Here is a 15856-nt window from a genome sequence, read left to right as displayed (position 1 = left end):
TAGATTTAAGGAAGAAGAATGTCAATATTTATCTTTATATAGAGTGAAGAAGGTCCTGCCCAAAACACCTCGCCCGCAGACTGAAGCCCCATCTCGCCTTTATAATCTTGGTCTTGCATGTCCAACAGAACAACCAGCACAACCAAAAAAAGGCCAATTAACACCAACCAGTCTGACCCTCTAATCCTCAAACACGGGCACAACATTAGACCAGCTCCCCCTAGCCCTCTCATCCCAATACCCATCCTTTCCACCCTTAAGCCGCCAAGCAACCTCCCCGTCAGCGTCATCACTAACCCGCGTAAACCAGCGTGGAATCCAACTCTCCCCAGCATTTTCCATCTCGCGCCTGCGCGCACGCTGTCCCTCTTCAAGTTGCACCTTAACCTCCTCCGCGTGGTCGAGGTCACCGTTTTCTAGCGCGCGCTGGTCAGGACGCAGACGTGAGTCCGTGACAGGCAAATGCTTATCCTCAATCGGGGTGATTTCATTCAGCGTGGCCGCAAAGGACGTGAGACCGTAGTGCTTTGGCGCGGAGGGGACGAGCGACCCGGCGCTCCAGATAGTGTTACCGGTGGGGTTACCATCGCGGGTGAGAGTCAGCGAGGAGGGCCAGGAGCCAGATAATCCGAGGGGTAAGGGGTTGCTGTTTGCGTCAACGGCGCGGGTGGATACTTCCTCGCTGCGGCCTGAGAACATGCCGCCGGCTTTGAAGGTTGAGATGGAGCGGTGGCCAGAGGACTCGTTTGTGACGGCTAGCTCACCGACGGGCTCCACGTATTTCTCGCCGGCAATGATATTTCGTAAGAAGGATGTTGCGGGCGTCCAGCTGTAGCGGTCACCGGTGCTGTGTAGGGTGATGCGGACGCGGCCTTCGGTTGTGATCTCGGCGGATTTGCCCCAGAATTTCTGGCTGGGCATCGGGGACTGCGAGAGGCTCCATTCTTTGCTGTCAGCTTGGTAGGCTAGTTGAACAGGTCGGTGTGAGACTTTCTCTGCGATGAAGCGGAAGCCACGGTCTTCACGGACGAGCTCGTAGGTCTCGCCTAGCATTGGATTGAATGGTTTGCGGATGGAGCGCTCGCGGACGCGGTTGCTCGAGAGCGAGGATACTGCGAAGGCGGTTACGTACATCAGCCGCTCAACGGGGTCTGTGGATTGGGTGGCGCGGTCAAGTAGAGTTGAGTACTCTAGGACCTCGGCGGCGCGTTGTAGGAGAGACAAGGGCTCGTTTGCGGACACGGGCATCGAGATCGTGGACAAGTCCTTTCCGACGTTCTTGCGTAGGAACCCAATCAAGCTTGGTGGCATGACTGTTGGGGCAAGGATGTTCGCGCGACGTTTTACGGGGTCTAGGGGCAGCGGGATCAACGATTTGGTTTTGACTGGGAATAAGCCCGATGTGCTGCTGCTTTCCTGGCGAATGGCTGCCGCGTCAGATTCACCGTCGCTGTCAGAGGGGGCGTCGTCCTCGACTTCCTCGGTAGCAGAGGCGGGTCTATCCTCTTCGGGTCCTTCGTCGTCGCTGTCACGGATGGTCAGGAGGGGAGATTTGTCACCACCTCCATCTGTTGCGTCAAAGAATTCTTGCGATATGTCAGACTCCATGCTCCGCCGGGGAACCATAGCTGGCTGAGGTGGGTGCCGCCGTTCCTTGCTCTCTGTAATCAGCGTGGAGAACTCAGAGACCGCATGGTCAAGATCGCGCAGTACCGCCATCAGATGGTCATGGATCTCATCCATGCTGTCTGTGTGACTGGTGATACTGGCAGGCTTCCCCTTGCCATCAATAGCAGGCACCACAAGCTGTGAGGAACTGGGGTTTGTGGTCATGGCTGGTAGTCGCTTGCCAGCACCAAGCGACTGACCACTTGTCTTGCGCTTCCAGAACGACCGCTTGGCCTCTGCCTCACCGGGGGCAGCCTCGTGGGTACTGCGCTGGGGGCTAGGGGAACGGCCACGCGAGCGAGGCCGGTCGATAGAAGTTGGGAGCGGTGATGCAAGATACTTGGGGTCTGTATCCTTGGCAAGCCGGCGTATCGCATCTCGCGATCCGGAAATATGACTTACGAGGCTCTCAACACGGGTCCATTCACTCTCCTCCGCCGGGGAGGGCTGCGTTGGTGCGTAAAGCCGTAGCTCCGGGGGGGCAGCTAGGTTCTTGTCCTTGGAAGCTTCCTTGGAGGAAGCTCTCTCCAGCGCACTCTTCCACGCACCGAATTCATGCTCGTTACTAGCACGCAGATGCCAGATCTCAGTACCGGAATCAATAGAGATCTCACGAGACTTTTCGTTGGTCGCAACGGCTGCTAGCGAGAGCGGAATCGCGCCTCGGAGTGCGGACGAGTTGCGGTCATGATAATATGACAACGTGGACGAGGTAAAGTCCAGCGAAAAGTACCGACGTGCCCAGCCCTGGTGACGCTTTCGTCGCCGCTTCTGCAGTAGTCCTGTGTGGACATTTAAGTTCGACGAGTCGACGTGCTGCGAATTGAGTGTGGCCCGACTGTTGCCTCGTCGGCGGGTCTTGGGCTGCGGCAGCGACTCGGTTGAGGCCCCTGGCTGAGAGCGTGAGGCGGCTATCGATGCAGAGCTATGTGGCTGAAGGCCAGTCGGATAGGTGAGGAGGACAAGTGTCAAGGTCTTGGAGATTTGTTTGGAGAAAGTGTTATCGAAGACGAGCGCATAGTTGCCCCCTTCGCCGAGTGGCACATCATAGGTCCCCTGTGTAATCTTATCTGCCTCACACTTGCCGGTCCATTTAATTATTTTGAGTCCAATTCCCGTCAGTTTCTCGATAACGGCAGATTGTTGTTGCCGAGCGCCGGCAGTCGTCGCGGTTGCGGGGAGGTTCTCGGTGGAATCGGTGCTCTGGGAATCAGATGCAGGAATATGGGAGCTCAGAGCAGAGGATTGGCCTGGGTGTTTGAAGATGCCAAAGTTGACAGACTTCTTGTGTGGTTGAATACTCCAAGAGATGGTGTGGTTGGCGCTGACATTGATCCAACGTACAAAGTAAGACTAAAGATATCAGTTGAGATCAAGTCTTTTGGTAACAATCCCTACCTTGCTGTGAATCTCCAACTCTTCCATGGCCGCCATAATTGCACGGTGAGTGTTTGTAAGAACCGCAATGTGTCCGTCGCGGTCCGAGTGCGGCTGAATGTGGCGATGCGGGGGACAAGCCACACTATACACACTGATGTCACAGGAACATTCGCGAATTTGGAGATTTAATTAAACAAGGAACTAGGAGATACCGGGAAATAACAAGGAAATATGTAGAGGGGCGAAAGTGGAACAAAGGTGAAGCCGAGCCGAGGAGTTCACATGGTAAATCTCCATGTCTTTCTCTTTCAGCCTATACAATCTCTAGGTAACTCCGCAAATTGCTTTGAAATTCATTTTGATAATGGTTACATGTCCGACGCCAAAGGTGTATCAAATTAAAAAAATAATGGAAACTCCATCCCATCTTTTCTGGAATTTTGGGATTTTTGAAATAGATAGTACATACACTGTACAGACGAGAAACACTCATCTCCGGCCACCCTTGCTCATGTTGCTGAACATCAGCTTAAAGCCGTTGCACAGAGCATGCATGTCCGGATAGGGGTTCTTCTGCAATTCGTAGCCCTGTGGGATCACCTTGACTGGCCAGTTCTGGAGTCGTGCGTGTTCGCCTGCCTTGAAGCAAAGGAAAAAGTAACCAGGGTATTTGGCGTTGATGCAGAATGCATAAGCCGAGCGGCGGGGGTTAGCCTTGGTATAGGTCTCGAGCCATTGATCTATTGAACGTTAGTTGGCTCCTAGTTGGATGAATAAATTGTCAAAAACATACCCGTCTCGGTCTTATTGCCATCTTGGAACTTTTCATGCAGCATCATCTCGCCCACCTTCTTGGCCATCGCTTTGACGTGGTTGACGATCAGGTCATCCAGATCGCTGTAAGTATACCGGCCACCGACCTTGAGGACGCGGCCGACAGAGAACTCGTTCTCTTTGTCCAGCTCGAGAACATCAATGTGCTGGTACACACCTTGTGCCACCTTCCAAGTGACTGCTAGATGATCGTGGCCTCGGGAGGATGGGCGAATAACAACGTCGCCTGGGCTTTGAGAGCCTAGGAACTCCTCGGCCTGGGTGGAGTTGAACGGCCGGAAAAGCGGGTGCTTGATGACACGCATGGCTTGGCCGCCACGCTGCGTCTTCTCCTGGAGCGACTCCTTATCGGCTCGCTCCTGCTGTTCGTCCCAATCGCCAAAGCCGTGATCCTGGTTCCGGCGAGCTGGATGACTGACCTGATCCTCGCGCAGAGAGACATTGCAAGAGAAAGTCTTGCGGTTCAAGAACAAGATCTTGGCCGGGACAGTCTGGTGGACTTGGTATGCGTTGCGTACAGGGATGTCGTAGGGAACACCGAGTTCGGTCTCGGCCACAAGCACATCGACTCCGCAATCCAATTTGGCCTCAATGTGATCCTCGAATACTCGCTTAATGGCAATGGGCACCACCATACCAGGTGTTAAAGAGTCAGGCGTCTCGCCAGTGAGCATTGTGAAAATATCATCGGTACTGAGGAAGACATAGTGCTTGCGTAATTCCTCGTAGGGTTGTTGTAACTCCGCTCGGATGGTCTCGAGGGTGGCACGCTTGCGCTGATTGAGGTTTCTCTCGAGTTGCTCTGCATACTCCTCCAGAATAAGGTCGTTGACACGGTCCTGTGCCTCTTCCCGGAACAATTTCCGCATGATAGCACCAGTGCCGTTCTCGTCGGTCTCGGCCTTGATATCTTCCTCGTCCAACTCCAGTGCATCGGCGGCCATCTTACGCGCAATATCGTAGTCTTCGGGATGCACACGGGTGTTGTCCAGCGGATCAGCATCGGGATCAGCATTCTCGAAGTCGATGTAGACGAAACTGGCACAGTTGTTCCAAACTTTAACACCCATAGCTGGATATGTTGCGTTGACACCAAGCAATTCCACCCGGTTGTTCACGACTCCGCCGTTCATATTGACAATCTTGAGCAAGTGAGCTGCCTTTCGGGGACCAAGGCCACAGACATACGGCAAGAGATTAGCTGTTGCTGTATCGGCCACTGCCTCGTTGAGATCAACGCCGACCAAGTTGACCATGTCCACCAGGGCAGTTTCCAGCTGCTTGAGAAGCAGGTCCTGAGAGACTAGTTGCTGGCCTGGTTTGAATTGAATAGAGACAATGTCACGGCCCAAGGACGCATATTCCTTGAGGGGGCTCTGCAAGTACCGGCCTAGAGCCACACAGTAATGGGTCAAAGGTCCAAAGCCTGGATTGTCGGTTCTGGCACGAGGGCTATTGTGGTACAATCGGGCAACCTCATCATTGACAATGACCACCTCCAAGGGGTCGCTGACCTCCTCGTCGTGTTCATTTGTGTAAGACGCACCACGTATGTCTTTCTGGTCGACAATTTCGGATATAAGCTTGTACAGGCGGCGCGTCTCTGGCGTCATGCCTGAAACACCGATGACATCTGGTCGACGACGATCCATCAGATCCACAAAGACGGCCAGATTTTCACCGTCTGCAATATCACGGCTCGCATCTCCCACGGAAAGATCAATGAATTTGCCATTCTCCAAGACGCGACCATCTTCTTCAGTGTAAGCCCAGTGAATGGGGTCCCGGCCTACCTGACCAGAGCCGGTGGAGAGAGTGAGAACACGAGGCACTGTGCCCAGGACCATGCCCTTTGGTTTGTAAGGGGCTTGGTCGAGACGCTGTGAGAACGCTTCGCGACACTCCTTGACCACATGGTTCTCACATTCCTGTCGAATGTTTTCCTTCACACTGCGATTGATCAACTTTTCGAGTTTGCCAAGGGCCAGATCCAGCACCTCACGGCGAACACGGTTCCAAGCATCAGCAAGCTCACTGTAGTTGTCTGACTCAATATCGGCATAGAGACGTGTACGGAACTGGTCGAAGTTTTCAAATCGCACCCGCACATCAACGAGTCCTTCTTCCTCGGCCTTGAGCATGCGCAAGAACATCTCTGGGCGACGGGCGATATCGCTTAGCTGCTGGTTCCGCAGATATTTAAATTCGGCGTACGGATGCTGCTCATCGATCCGGCGAAGTCCTTTCTCTGTGCGGAAGCAATCGACGACTCCGTTCATGTAGTATGCCTGACGCATCACCTTGCGCATTTTAGGGCTGACTGCAAGCTCTTCGGCGAACATCGACTTAGCGGCTTTGAGAACATGCGAACTATTGGAAAAGTCGTTGTCGACAAACTGATCTGCCAGTTCTTCGGGCTGTTCAGTGGGATCTTCGGTGTATTGCCGGCGACCTTCCTTGGAGGCATTCTGAGCAAATGCATCTGCGGTGATGCCAAAAGCACGCACGAAGCCATAAGCCTTGCCATTCCGAACCCGCTCAAAGAAAGATCTACCAGTGGCTTTTCGGCGTTGCGTTTCTCCAGTGGCCTCACCGTTGACCTGGTTGAGATCACGTAGCTGTGAGGAGTACTGGAAATGGATGTAGTCCTGCACATCTTGGAGCTCCTCCATGGTGGCGGCCGCAGCAAGTTGATCCTCGACGTTGGAATCATTCACGTTGAAGAGATTTTGCAGGTTATCGTATGTCTTTTTGATTGTACCACGCTTGTCGACCAAAGCGCGGAATTTGAGATCATGATCGAAGATATCCCATAAATCAGTCATATTGAGGAGTTTCTCAGCGCGGATGCTGTATTGGGCAGAGTCATCGTCGGGATCGGCGCCATTGGCCATATCTTTGACAGCGTGAATCATGTAATCCTTGCGATGCTGGAAAATGAATGGCACTTCCCAATCGTCCGTGATTAGGAATTCCAACATCTTGGCGACGGAGCGCTGGAATGGTTCGCGCAATTCAGGATCCATGCGCTTCTTGAGCAACATCAAGTTCGAGATCCAGACTGCCTCTTCCCGGAATTGATCCTCGGTCAATGTCACATGCTTATAGGGCTTGCGAGCAACCTGATGGCGTTCAGGTTCATCGAGAAGACGAATTTCGTTATCATCCTCCGTCAACATCCTCTCGGCCAGCTCAGATGGTTCAAAGACGTCCTTCAAGTCTAGGTGACGTTCTTCGGTTTGTTTGTCGGCGTCCTCTTGGTCTTCCATCTGTAGTGCGAAATCGTACTCTGTGCCATCACCGAATGCAGCGCGCATATCCTCGAGTGCATTTTCATCCAAGCCCGAGGTATCAGTTGGAATCAATCCGGTCTTGTTGACTCTGGAGGCAGGCGCAACCCCAAGGTCATCCCGTTCGCGCTGGGCCTCATCGTCGGAGAAGGTATCTTCTTCAATAAAATCGTCCATCTCATCGCGCAGACCACGGCGCTGGCCTGGTCTAGCATATTGTTGCGCTTCTTCCTCTTCGTCCGAGTTGAAGATATCATCGACGCCGTGAGACGGCTGGTGGCTCTCGCGATCCTTGCCTCGCTTCAAGCGTTTAAACTTCGACTATTACCAGAGTATTAGAATATTGTCAAGTCATGAGTTTCAGCTTACATACCTCAGTAGGTGGTCCGCGATTTTGACTTGGACCATGTCCAATGAGCTCCAGATCTTCTTCATCAAGGTGCTCTTCTTCGCGAGCAGTACGTGGGCGTTTCCTGTGTTTGCGAGCGGCGCGTTCTTCTTCCTCATCTTCATCAACAATGAAACCTTCACGGACCTAAGAGTTTGTCAGCGAAGAGATACGGCGCAGATAAGGTTCAAAACTGACGGCGCGAGCAGCCTCCTCGTCATCTTCTTCTTCGTCTTCCTCCTCGCTCGAGTCATTGTAGTGGTTTGCGATGCCCGCGCCCTGGCCACCTTCAGCATCATAGTCGTCGGCGACTTCCTCATCGTCGTCATCCATGATCGCCTCACCCTCGATCAGGTCGTTAAGGCCCATCTTGAAGTAAAGATCCCTATTGCTAGGGACCGAGGAGAATGCGGATTCGGATGAAAGATTCAAGGTACAATGGCGCAGTTGCGACACCAGGTAGTGCCTAGCTCGTTGAGACGGTCGAAAGTGAAATAGGGAAGGTAAAATTGAAGCAATAGTTGTCAAGAGGAAGAATCACGGCCATCGGCGAAGGAGGATGCGGGTGGCGGTGATTGGCTAGTGCTGGTGTGGCTAGACGCTAGTCCTATTGAGGCGTCCTTATTGTGGCTTGAGCAAGTTATATCACGTGCTACTACTGTCTTTGTGTGTACATTGTACATTCAACGATGCCCTGGTCTGATCCTCAATATGCATATCGCTTTGTTCTGTTGATGTAGGGCCGAGAATTTAGACTATACCCAAGTTTGGACATTATCATCCACTTCATTTAGCCATAAAACCCGTCGCGTAGAGCCACAAGTACCCAAAGCCAGCCCAAAAAACTGGTGGAACCCCCTGAACACCTGTTGTTTCATTCATTGTACTGGCCTTGAAAGATCTGAAGATCATCCCTCATTTTATCCCTCCCATAATATCTGTAAAAACCAACATACTTCTGTTTGGCGCCGACCGGCACATTTTGGTCATAGTTGGTCGAATCGACGCGCCCGAAAGGCCCAATCAGCATCGCCAAGAACATCGCAAGGTGATATCGGCTTCCCCGCTGTTAGCTCGGGGGCTCGTTCTGACCACTCTGATCCCATCGGCTTGGGTAACGCGGACTTGATATCACTTAGGCGGTTGGGCTCTTCGTTTTCTTTCTTTCACAACTTCCCCCTTGTGCAACTCCAACCTCCCCCCCTCAACCAAGCGCCATGGCGGACCAGTTCCAGGCTCGTACGTTGAAACGCAAGAATGTCAAAGGTCTTGCTCTCAATGCAGCCCCTAAACCCACCTCCAATACTCCCGATGGCGATGCACAGGCCCCTGGGCCTGTTGGGAACAGCGAAATCAACAACACAGATACCCTCGAAATCGGACTGGAGTTTCGCCTCGATCTTCGCAGTGAAGACCTGGTCACATTGAAGGAACTTGGTGCTGGAAACGGAGGTACTGTTTCCAAGGTGATGCATGCATCCACCAAGGTGGTGATGGCTCGAAAGGTGTGTGTGTTGTGTATTGCGTTTCTACTTGTTGGCCAGCTCTGACTTCTTCATTCACCCGCAGATTATCCGTGTAGAGGCCAAAGAGAACGTGCGGAAACAGATTCTACGAGAACTTCGTGTCGGACACGACTGCAACTGTCCCAATATTGTCACTTTCTATGGTGCATTTCAAAACGAAGCGAGAGACATTGTGCTATGCATGGAATATATGGATCTCGGGTAGGTGGACCGATATGGCAAACAAAGAGGATATAGCTGACGGGCAACCAGATCTTTCGACCGCGTTTCTAAAGATTTCGGCCCTGTTCGAGTCGATGTGCTAGGAAAGATCACCGAGTCGGTCTTGGCTGGTCTTGTCTACTTATACGAAACCCACCGCATCATGCATCGTGATATCAAGCCGTCCAATATCTTGCTCAACTCCCGCGGCAACATCAAGCTCTGTGACTTTGGTGTTGCTACCGAGACAGTTAACTCGATTGCCGATACATTCGTTGGCACTTCCACATACATGGCTCCTGAGCGAATTCAGGGCGGCGCCTATACGGTCCGTTCTGACGTGTGGAGCGTGGGCTTAACGGTCATGGAGCTGGCCGTTGGAAAGTTCCCCTTCGATCACTCTGACTCTGCTGCCGGAAATCGTGCTAGCGCAGGGCCGATGGGCATTCTGGATCTACTTCAGCAAATTGTGCACGAAACAGCTCCCAAGCTGCCCAAAAGTGATGCCTTCCCGCCTATCTTGCATGACTTTGTTGGGAAGTGTCTCTTGAAGAAGCCCGAGGAGCGCCCAACCCCACGAGAGCTTTATGTATGTCTATTTCTCTCTCTCTCCCTCTCTCTCTCTCTCTCTCTCTCTCTCTCTCTCTTTGACCTACAACTCTTTTTCAGCTCCACTAACTCTTTACAGGACAAAGATGCCTTCTTGCAGGCCGCGAAGCGCACACCAGTCAACCTCGAAGGATGGGCAGCGAGCATGATGGACCAAGACAAACGCAAGTCCTACTTGGGACCACCAATACCAACATCGCTCTCTAGAGAGACCTCGACGCCAATCTCGAACTCGACATCATCTCCTGCCGCAGCTCCCACATCAGCCACTATGGGAAAACCCCCTCTCATCAGCAAGCCAACCCGAACCCCACAGCATTCACCCTTCCCGTCAAACCCAGTATCAGGCGACATCCCCCTAAAGATCGCCAACGAGGTGCCATCCAGCCACCGTTACTACCCCCAGTCCCAACCCCAGCCCCAGCCTCAATACTACCCATCGTCCTCGTCCCGAACCACGCGGTCTCCGCCACTACCCTCTCTAGAGCACCTCTCACTGGAAGCAAACGACGAGGACAGCCGATCCGGTCGTCGCGCGATGCGTCAGCAACTCAACGAGCCTGCCTCCGCTATTGATGCCCCACCCCGCCCATTCATGAGCCCCCGCTCCGCCAGCTCCAACAACTCCAATCCCCGCACAAATCTGCACTCCACGACGATGCCCATCCGCACCGCGCCTCCGACTGGCCCGCCTCCCCCACCGCCTGTTTCGGCAGGCGGAAACTGGCGCATCCAACCGGGAACCACCCCCCGGTAATTTGGTGATGATTAGTTGATCTACTCGGATACATCTTCGTGCTATTTCCTTTCCCTTGTCATGTTTATGTCCAGACGAATGTGCATATACACATGAAAAGCCGATGTAATACGATCTCGGCTTTGATGATTATGCACTCCTGCTATCTCCTTGTCGGCTATGTTGTTCTGTCTGTGTATTCATGGCGCTCTTGATAGAACAAAAAAAAGAAGTCAAGACAAGCTGCATCAACAGCACTTTCTTTTCCCTCCATCGATCTATGGATATTCCTCTTTTATTCAATAACTGCTTCGATTAAAACATCTGGCAACGAACCCTATTTTGTTCATTTCCGACTCTATCTTTATCTACTGGGCTGTCTTCCTGCATTACACGGCGTACATAAATGAGTGCAATTTCATACTCGTTCAAACTCTGGTAGAAACATGTGGATATACGTTCTTTCGATACAACTTCCCGATAACCCACTTATATCAATAAATCTAGATTTCAGATCCCACACTCACTCAATCAACGTGGGGGATGTTAGCTGTCCAGCTACCTATAAACGCGCCTGGAGGAAGAAAGGCCAATGAGCGAACGACCTCGACTGTTATAAACAGTCTCGCCAGAATAAACACGACCACGATGAGCACCATCAGAAATTTCTCAACCAATTCTAATATCTTTGGTTGACTTTCGATCTTGAACACCTTCAAAAAACTTGAATACAAGATCCGATCAATCAGATAGGCAAATGGCATGGCAACAGCCGTTACCACCGAGCTCAGACGCCAGAATAATTTCTCCGGGGCTGTAGGGAACTCAAAGTTCCATGCTATGCAGTGGGTAGCGCCGAATAGAACTAGAGCAAACAAGCAAGCCATGCTCATCGCGTATCCTGGCGCTTTATTTCGGACATCTCTATGCATGGCGTTATTGGGTATCCAGACGTTGTATTTGGGACCATAGCTCAGCGGGCCAGCATTGGCCATGTAGATCAAGTCTTCCGCGGAAGGATGTCTGACAGCTTTGATGGTATATGCTGTCCGGACATCTTGGGGCTTACTGATCAACATGACATATGTGATCAAAGAGCAGATTGCGAAATATAGGGTAAAAATCTCGAGCGGGCTTGTTGGGAGATGTCGGCTTAATCGCACACCAAGCTGAGTGAACATCCACGATATCTGAAGTAATGCTAAAATGTTGACGACAAGATCACCGCTGTTATGATCATCTAGGGAATCCTGCGACATGTAGGGCAGTTTATCAATTATTCCCATCTCACGGGCAAGGAGAAGCTGACTCGCGTCTACTACCCATAGACTGCCACAAAGAACAGTCAGGTTTCCAACCCAGTCCGTGTATGGCATGTTGAAGATTCTTTCATCCTTTAAATGGCCCTGGGAAACCATCCTGTTTGCTTTTTCGATGGCAAGGGTATTGGATCTATCCAATGCCCAGTCGATTTTGCCAATCGCATTCGAGATCCTCTGCATCGACTTCTGAAGATCCTGTGGGGATCGTATTCCCTTCGGAAGATCTTTTATAGAGGGTATCTCATGAGTAGCGATGATAGGATCTGAATCGGCAAATTGAATAGAGAATCCACCCATGTTGGCGTAGTGTATATGAGAGGCAGACCATGGGACGCCATCTCTCTCCTGGATCTCTGCAGATCGGGCCTTGAGTATCCTGACAGAGCACATATTACTGCAGGCCATTCCGAATATCCACTCTGGGGCGAGAATGTTGATAATTATCCATTTGAATTTCTTGGAGAGTCGCCAAAGCGTTCGCAGATACTTCTGGCGTTTCTTGGATGGTGCCGACTGGATTGGGACATTGAGATGGAGAATAGACCAAGTGCAGAGGCCTATCACGCCGAGACAGGACCAGACAATATCCAGAGTCCCTCTAGTGTTTGGCGAGAAAACAAAGCCTGCCGACTCTGGGGGATATGTACAATTGTTGTGGTATATCTGCATTCTGCGAATAGGTCTCAGGTCAAGAGGGCCGCCATGTTGGTTCTGCTGGGGGATTTGTATATGAAATCAAAACGTTATGGGCACAGCAAATAGTAGTTCAACCGTTTCAACTCTTCTTTGCTAAAGATCAACATGGCTTTGTTCTCTATAGTTATTGGTTGACTCAACGATGTTGGGCGGCTCAAGACTGAGCCCAAATCTATAACCCATCAGGAACAACGGCTATGACAGGATAAATATAGAACAAATCAGTAAATACATTCGTAAATACCAATTCTTCTATACTAATCCTTGTACAATTTGTATGTAACGTATCTAGGCAGCTTACAATCGGGTTGTTTCAAGGGCTATTCCGTCGCATATTGTTTCATATGTTGTTTCATAGAGAATCAACAGCGAAACAGACAACAGTACAACGAACTTAATATCTGAGGCGGCTAGGGATAACGTAGTCTACAATGTGTTTGATTAGAAGCATCTTGAATGACTGGCCGAAAATTTATATATTCAGCTGTAAAAACATGACCAAGGTGCACATATAAAGCCCATGTGTTCACACAGCAAACGGTTTCTCGAGACCAATAAAAACATGTAACAGGGGCAAATCAAACCCAGCAAAATGATAGCGCAAATGTATAAGCCAAACAAAACCGAGTCCTGAACACCAAACAAACCCCACGACAAATCAGTCAACATATTCTCTATTTCATCATGAGCTCTGGGCCAGCTAGCTGGCTGGGACCAGGGGGTGCATGGGCAACACTCGGGGTTGATGGCGCAGGAGCAAGGTCTGGCATTGGGATTGATATAGATGACTTTCCACCCCGAGTGCTGTTACTTGCACCGCGGCCAGAGGTCCCATTGCCGCCACCACGGCCACCGCGGCTTTCATGGACAGCGGATGCAGTAGTAGCAGCGCGGTCGCTGCCGCCATCGGTCTTCTTGTTGCCTCGTGGGCGGCGTGAGGTGCCACCCCGAGAGCCGGGTCCACGCAATGGTAGGCCAGTATCTTGGGAGACGGGGACAGCAGCTGCAATAGGAACGTGTGGGTGCGAAGTCACGGTCCGGCTCCGACCTGTTCCTCGCCCACGGCCACGGCCGCGTTTGATTGTACCGTCGGCGCTGCAGATAATTAGTAAATGTGTAGCAAGAGAATAGTGAGTGTCTGGACATACCGTTCCACCTGGACCTTTTCTCCTTCTGGAACCAGTGGCCCGCTGTAGACAAAGAACCCGTCCTTGCTAGCAGCAGCCTGTTCCTGCCACACCATTTCGGTGTCATCCACGAATGGATCATCACGGTCATATTCCTCGACCTTCTTGCGTCGCTTCTTCTTTCCATCACTAGCCTCCGAGGGCGCACCGTTGGTTCCTGTCCCAGTGCCGCCCATGGGAACGTCACCATCCAGATCACTATCGCGTTCCGCATCGAGGCTCAGGTCCTCGTCGGCACTCTCGCCAGCAGAGATTCCTTTGGCATTCTTATCATTTCGTTCCAATGCAGCTCCGGCAGCTGCCACACGAGCCATGCGCGCTTTGTGGGCGGCCAGACGAGGGTGCAAGGCAGCGAAGCCATATTGCTCTTCTGCAAGCCGTGCAAAGTTGACAATCTGGTTGCCCTTTTGTAGCGGAACATGAACGATAATGTTGGGTGTGCTACGCGAGTCGGGCGACTTCGCAGAATCATCCCCTCCGCCGAACAGCGCGTTTGTGATCAAGCCAGATCCTTGAGGCAGATGGGGGGTTTCTTTGGCGGGTCGAGCTGGCTTGGGAGATGAGGCCTTTGATGTCGGCGCAGTAGCGGTGCTCTTCTCCTTTTTGGCACTGGGTGCGGGCTGCTCTTTGGGGTCGATTTCCATTGATTCGGCTGGTTGCTGTTTGGGCGGAGTCGACTGCACAGCGGGTTCGGGTTGCGCGGGGGGTTGAGGCTGGCGTATCGCTGGTGGAGACGGTTCAGGTTTAGGAGTGTGTGATGGCGTTGGCCGCTGCTCAGTAGGCGGGTATGGGGTGGTGTACGGGGTGGACTGCGACATGGCCTGCGGGATTTGCATGGCCCCACGGGGAGTAGAGGAAATGGGAAGGGGCGATGGTGCTAAGGACGTATGTGAGGGCGTGGGAACCATCGCAGGCGGTGCCGGTGATGAGAGGCCGGATACATGGCCGGAGGAAGAGCGTTGAAGCGGGTTGTATATTTGTTGAGAGTTCTGGGCTGGCGGGTCGATAATGCTTGAGATCGCTGGCGATGCACTGGCACGGTAGGCATTGCGAGGAGAGACCGCTCGAGCAGAAGGACTATATGACGGTGCTGGAGATGGATTGTCAAACGCAGATCGAATGGGATCGAAGTTTTGTCCGCTGGTTCGCTGAGGTGGTGGTTGCGGTACTGGAGGTTGTGATTGCGATTGTGGGCGAGAGTGCGACAACTGATACGAAGCTGGAGCTGTAGGAGGGTGTGGAGTTGAGTAAGAAGATGGAGCAGGTTGAGGAGGTTGAGGTTGAGGTATTTGAGCAGGTTGAGTAGGTTGAGTGGGCTGGGCGGGTTGAACAGGTTGAGGCGTTACAGGGGCGTATGGAGGGCTTCGGGCGTCTAACGGAGTCCTCGTTTCCTCTGCCGCAGGCTCCAGCTTGGGCTTTTTCCGGGAAGTAGTGTTGTTTGATTTCTCTCGTGGACGACGAGGAGCTCGGGCCGGTTTTTCTTTAGTCTCTTTTGGTTCCTTGTCCTTCTTCTTGGGGTCGGGGTCGTCATCCTTCTTACGACGCGACCGCCTGGCGGTACCGGAGGCACGTCGGGCGCCTGTGCCGGGTTTGACTTCGTCAATGGGCCCCTCTTCTTTAGGTAAACTCGTATTAGGAGGATCCGACATAATTTGACTAATTCACAAGCAACAAATTGATGAAAATGACAGAATGAGTGAATCTGGTCAAAATCAAGATGAAGAATCGGGGAGTCAAAGTGGTGAAACGTGTCGGTATCAGGTCGGGAAAACAGAGATTGGGAAGAGGAACACAAGAAAGATAAGATGGCGACGGAAGAGAGAAACTAAGAAAACGCGGGAAAAGTCGAAAAAGAAAGGGACGCGGAAGGGAGAAGGGGAAAAATGTTGACAAGAGAACAGAAAATAAGAGGGAAAGGAAGAAAAAAAAGGAAAAAAAAAGAGGGAAGAAAGGGGAGAGAGAAAGCAAGCAGATTGGAATTAAAGCACACATTACATGGCAAAGTACTGAACTACAATT

The 15856-nt window shown here is 51.9% G+C and overlaps 5 protein-coding genes across 5 annotated transcripts; 1 reads left to right on the top strand and 4 right to left on the bottom strand.

Moving 5' to 3' along the window:
• Positions 1–180: 180 nt before the first annotated feature.
• Positions 181–3102, bottom strand: N7447_009082 (oxysterol-binding protein related protein OSH3; the record flags this gene model as incomplete). Its single annotated transcript, XM_057233344.1, has 2 exons — positions 181–3021; positions 3067–3102. 2 exons carry the CDS (start codon positions 3100–3102, stop codon positions 181–183), a joined length of 2877 nt encoding a protein of 958 aa, XP_057082886.1.
• A 435-nt stretch (positions 3103–3537) lies between these two features.
• spt6 (chromatin-remodeling histone chaperone SPT6) lies at positions 3538–7929 on the bottom strand (the record flags this gene model as incomplete). Its single annotated transcript, XM_057233343.1, has 4 exons — positions 3538–3788; positions 3842–7493; positions 7546–7707; positions 7759–7929. 4 exons carry the CDS (start codon positions 7927–7929, stop codon positions 3538–3540), a joined length of 4236 nt encoding a protein of 1411 aa, XP_057082885.1.
• An 848-nt stretch (positions 7930–8777) lies between these two features.
• On the top strand, positions 8778–10653 carry ste7 (MAP kinase kinase Ste7; the record flags this gene model as incomplete). Its single annotated transcript, XM_057233342.1, has 4 exons — positions 8778–9065; positions 9130–9287; positions 9339–9876; positions 9976–10653. 4 exons carry the CDS (start codon positions 8778–8780, stop codon positions 10651–10653), a joined length of 1662 nt encoding a protein of 553 aa, XP_057082884.1.
• A 506-nt stretch (positions 10654–11159) lies between these two features.
• Positions 11160–12251, bottom strand: N7447_009079 (uncharacterized protein; the record flags this gene model as incomplete). Its single annotated transcript, XM_057233341.1, has 1 exon — positions 11160–12251. One exon carries the CDS (start codon positions 12249–12251, stop codon positions 11160–11162), a length of 1092 nt encoding a protein of 363 aa, XP_057082883.1.
• Positions 12252–13324: 1073 nt separating this feature from the next.
• Positions 13325–15486, bottom strand: N7447_009078 (uncharacterized protein; the record flags this gene model as incomplete). The annotated part of the gene is made up of 2 exons (XM_057233340.1): positions 13325–13745; positions 13799–15486. The coding sequence occupies 2 exons, from the start codon at positions 15484–15486 to the stop codon at positions 13325–13327; spliced, it is 2109 nt and encodes a 702-aa protein (XP_057082882.1).
• Positions 15487–15856: the final 370 nt, after the last annotated feature.

The sequence above is a fragment of the Penicillium robsamsonii genome, assembly GCF_028829455.1.
Source record: "Penicillium robsamsonii strain IBT 29466 chromosome Unknown utg000005l_segment0_segment0, whole genome shotgun sequence".
Classification (NCBI taxonomy): Eukaryota; Fungi; Ascomycota; class Eurotiomycetes; order Eurotiales; family Aspergillaceae; genus Penicillium; species Penicillium robsamsonii.
Note: the sequence above shows the minus strand (reverse complement) of the source record. Positions and strands in the feature narration are given on the sequence as shown.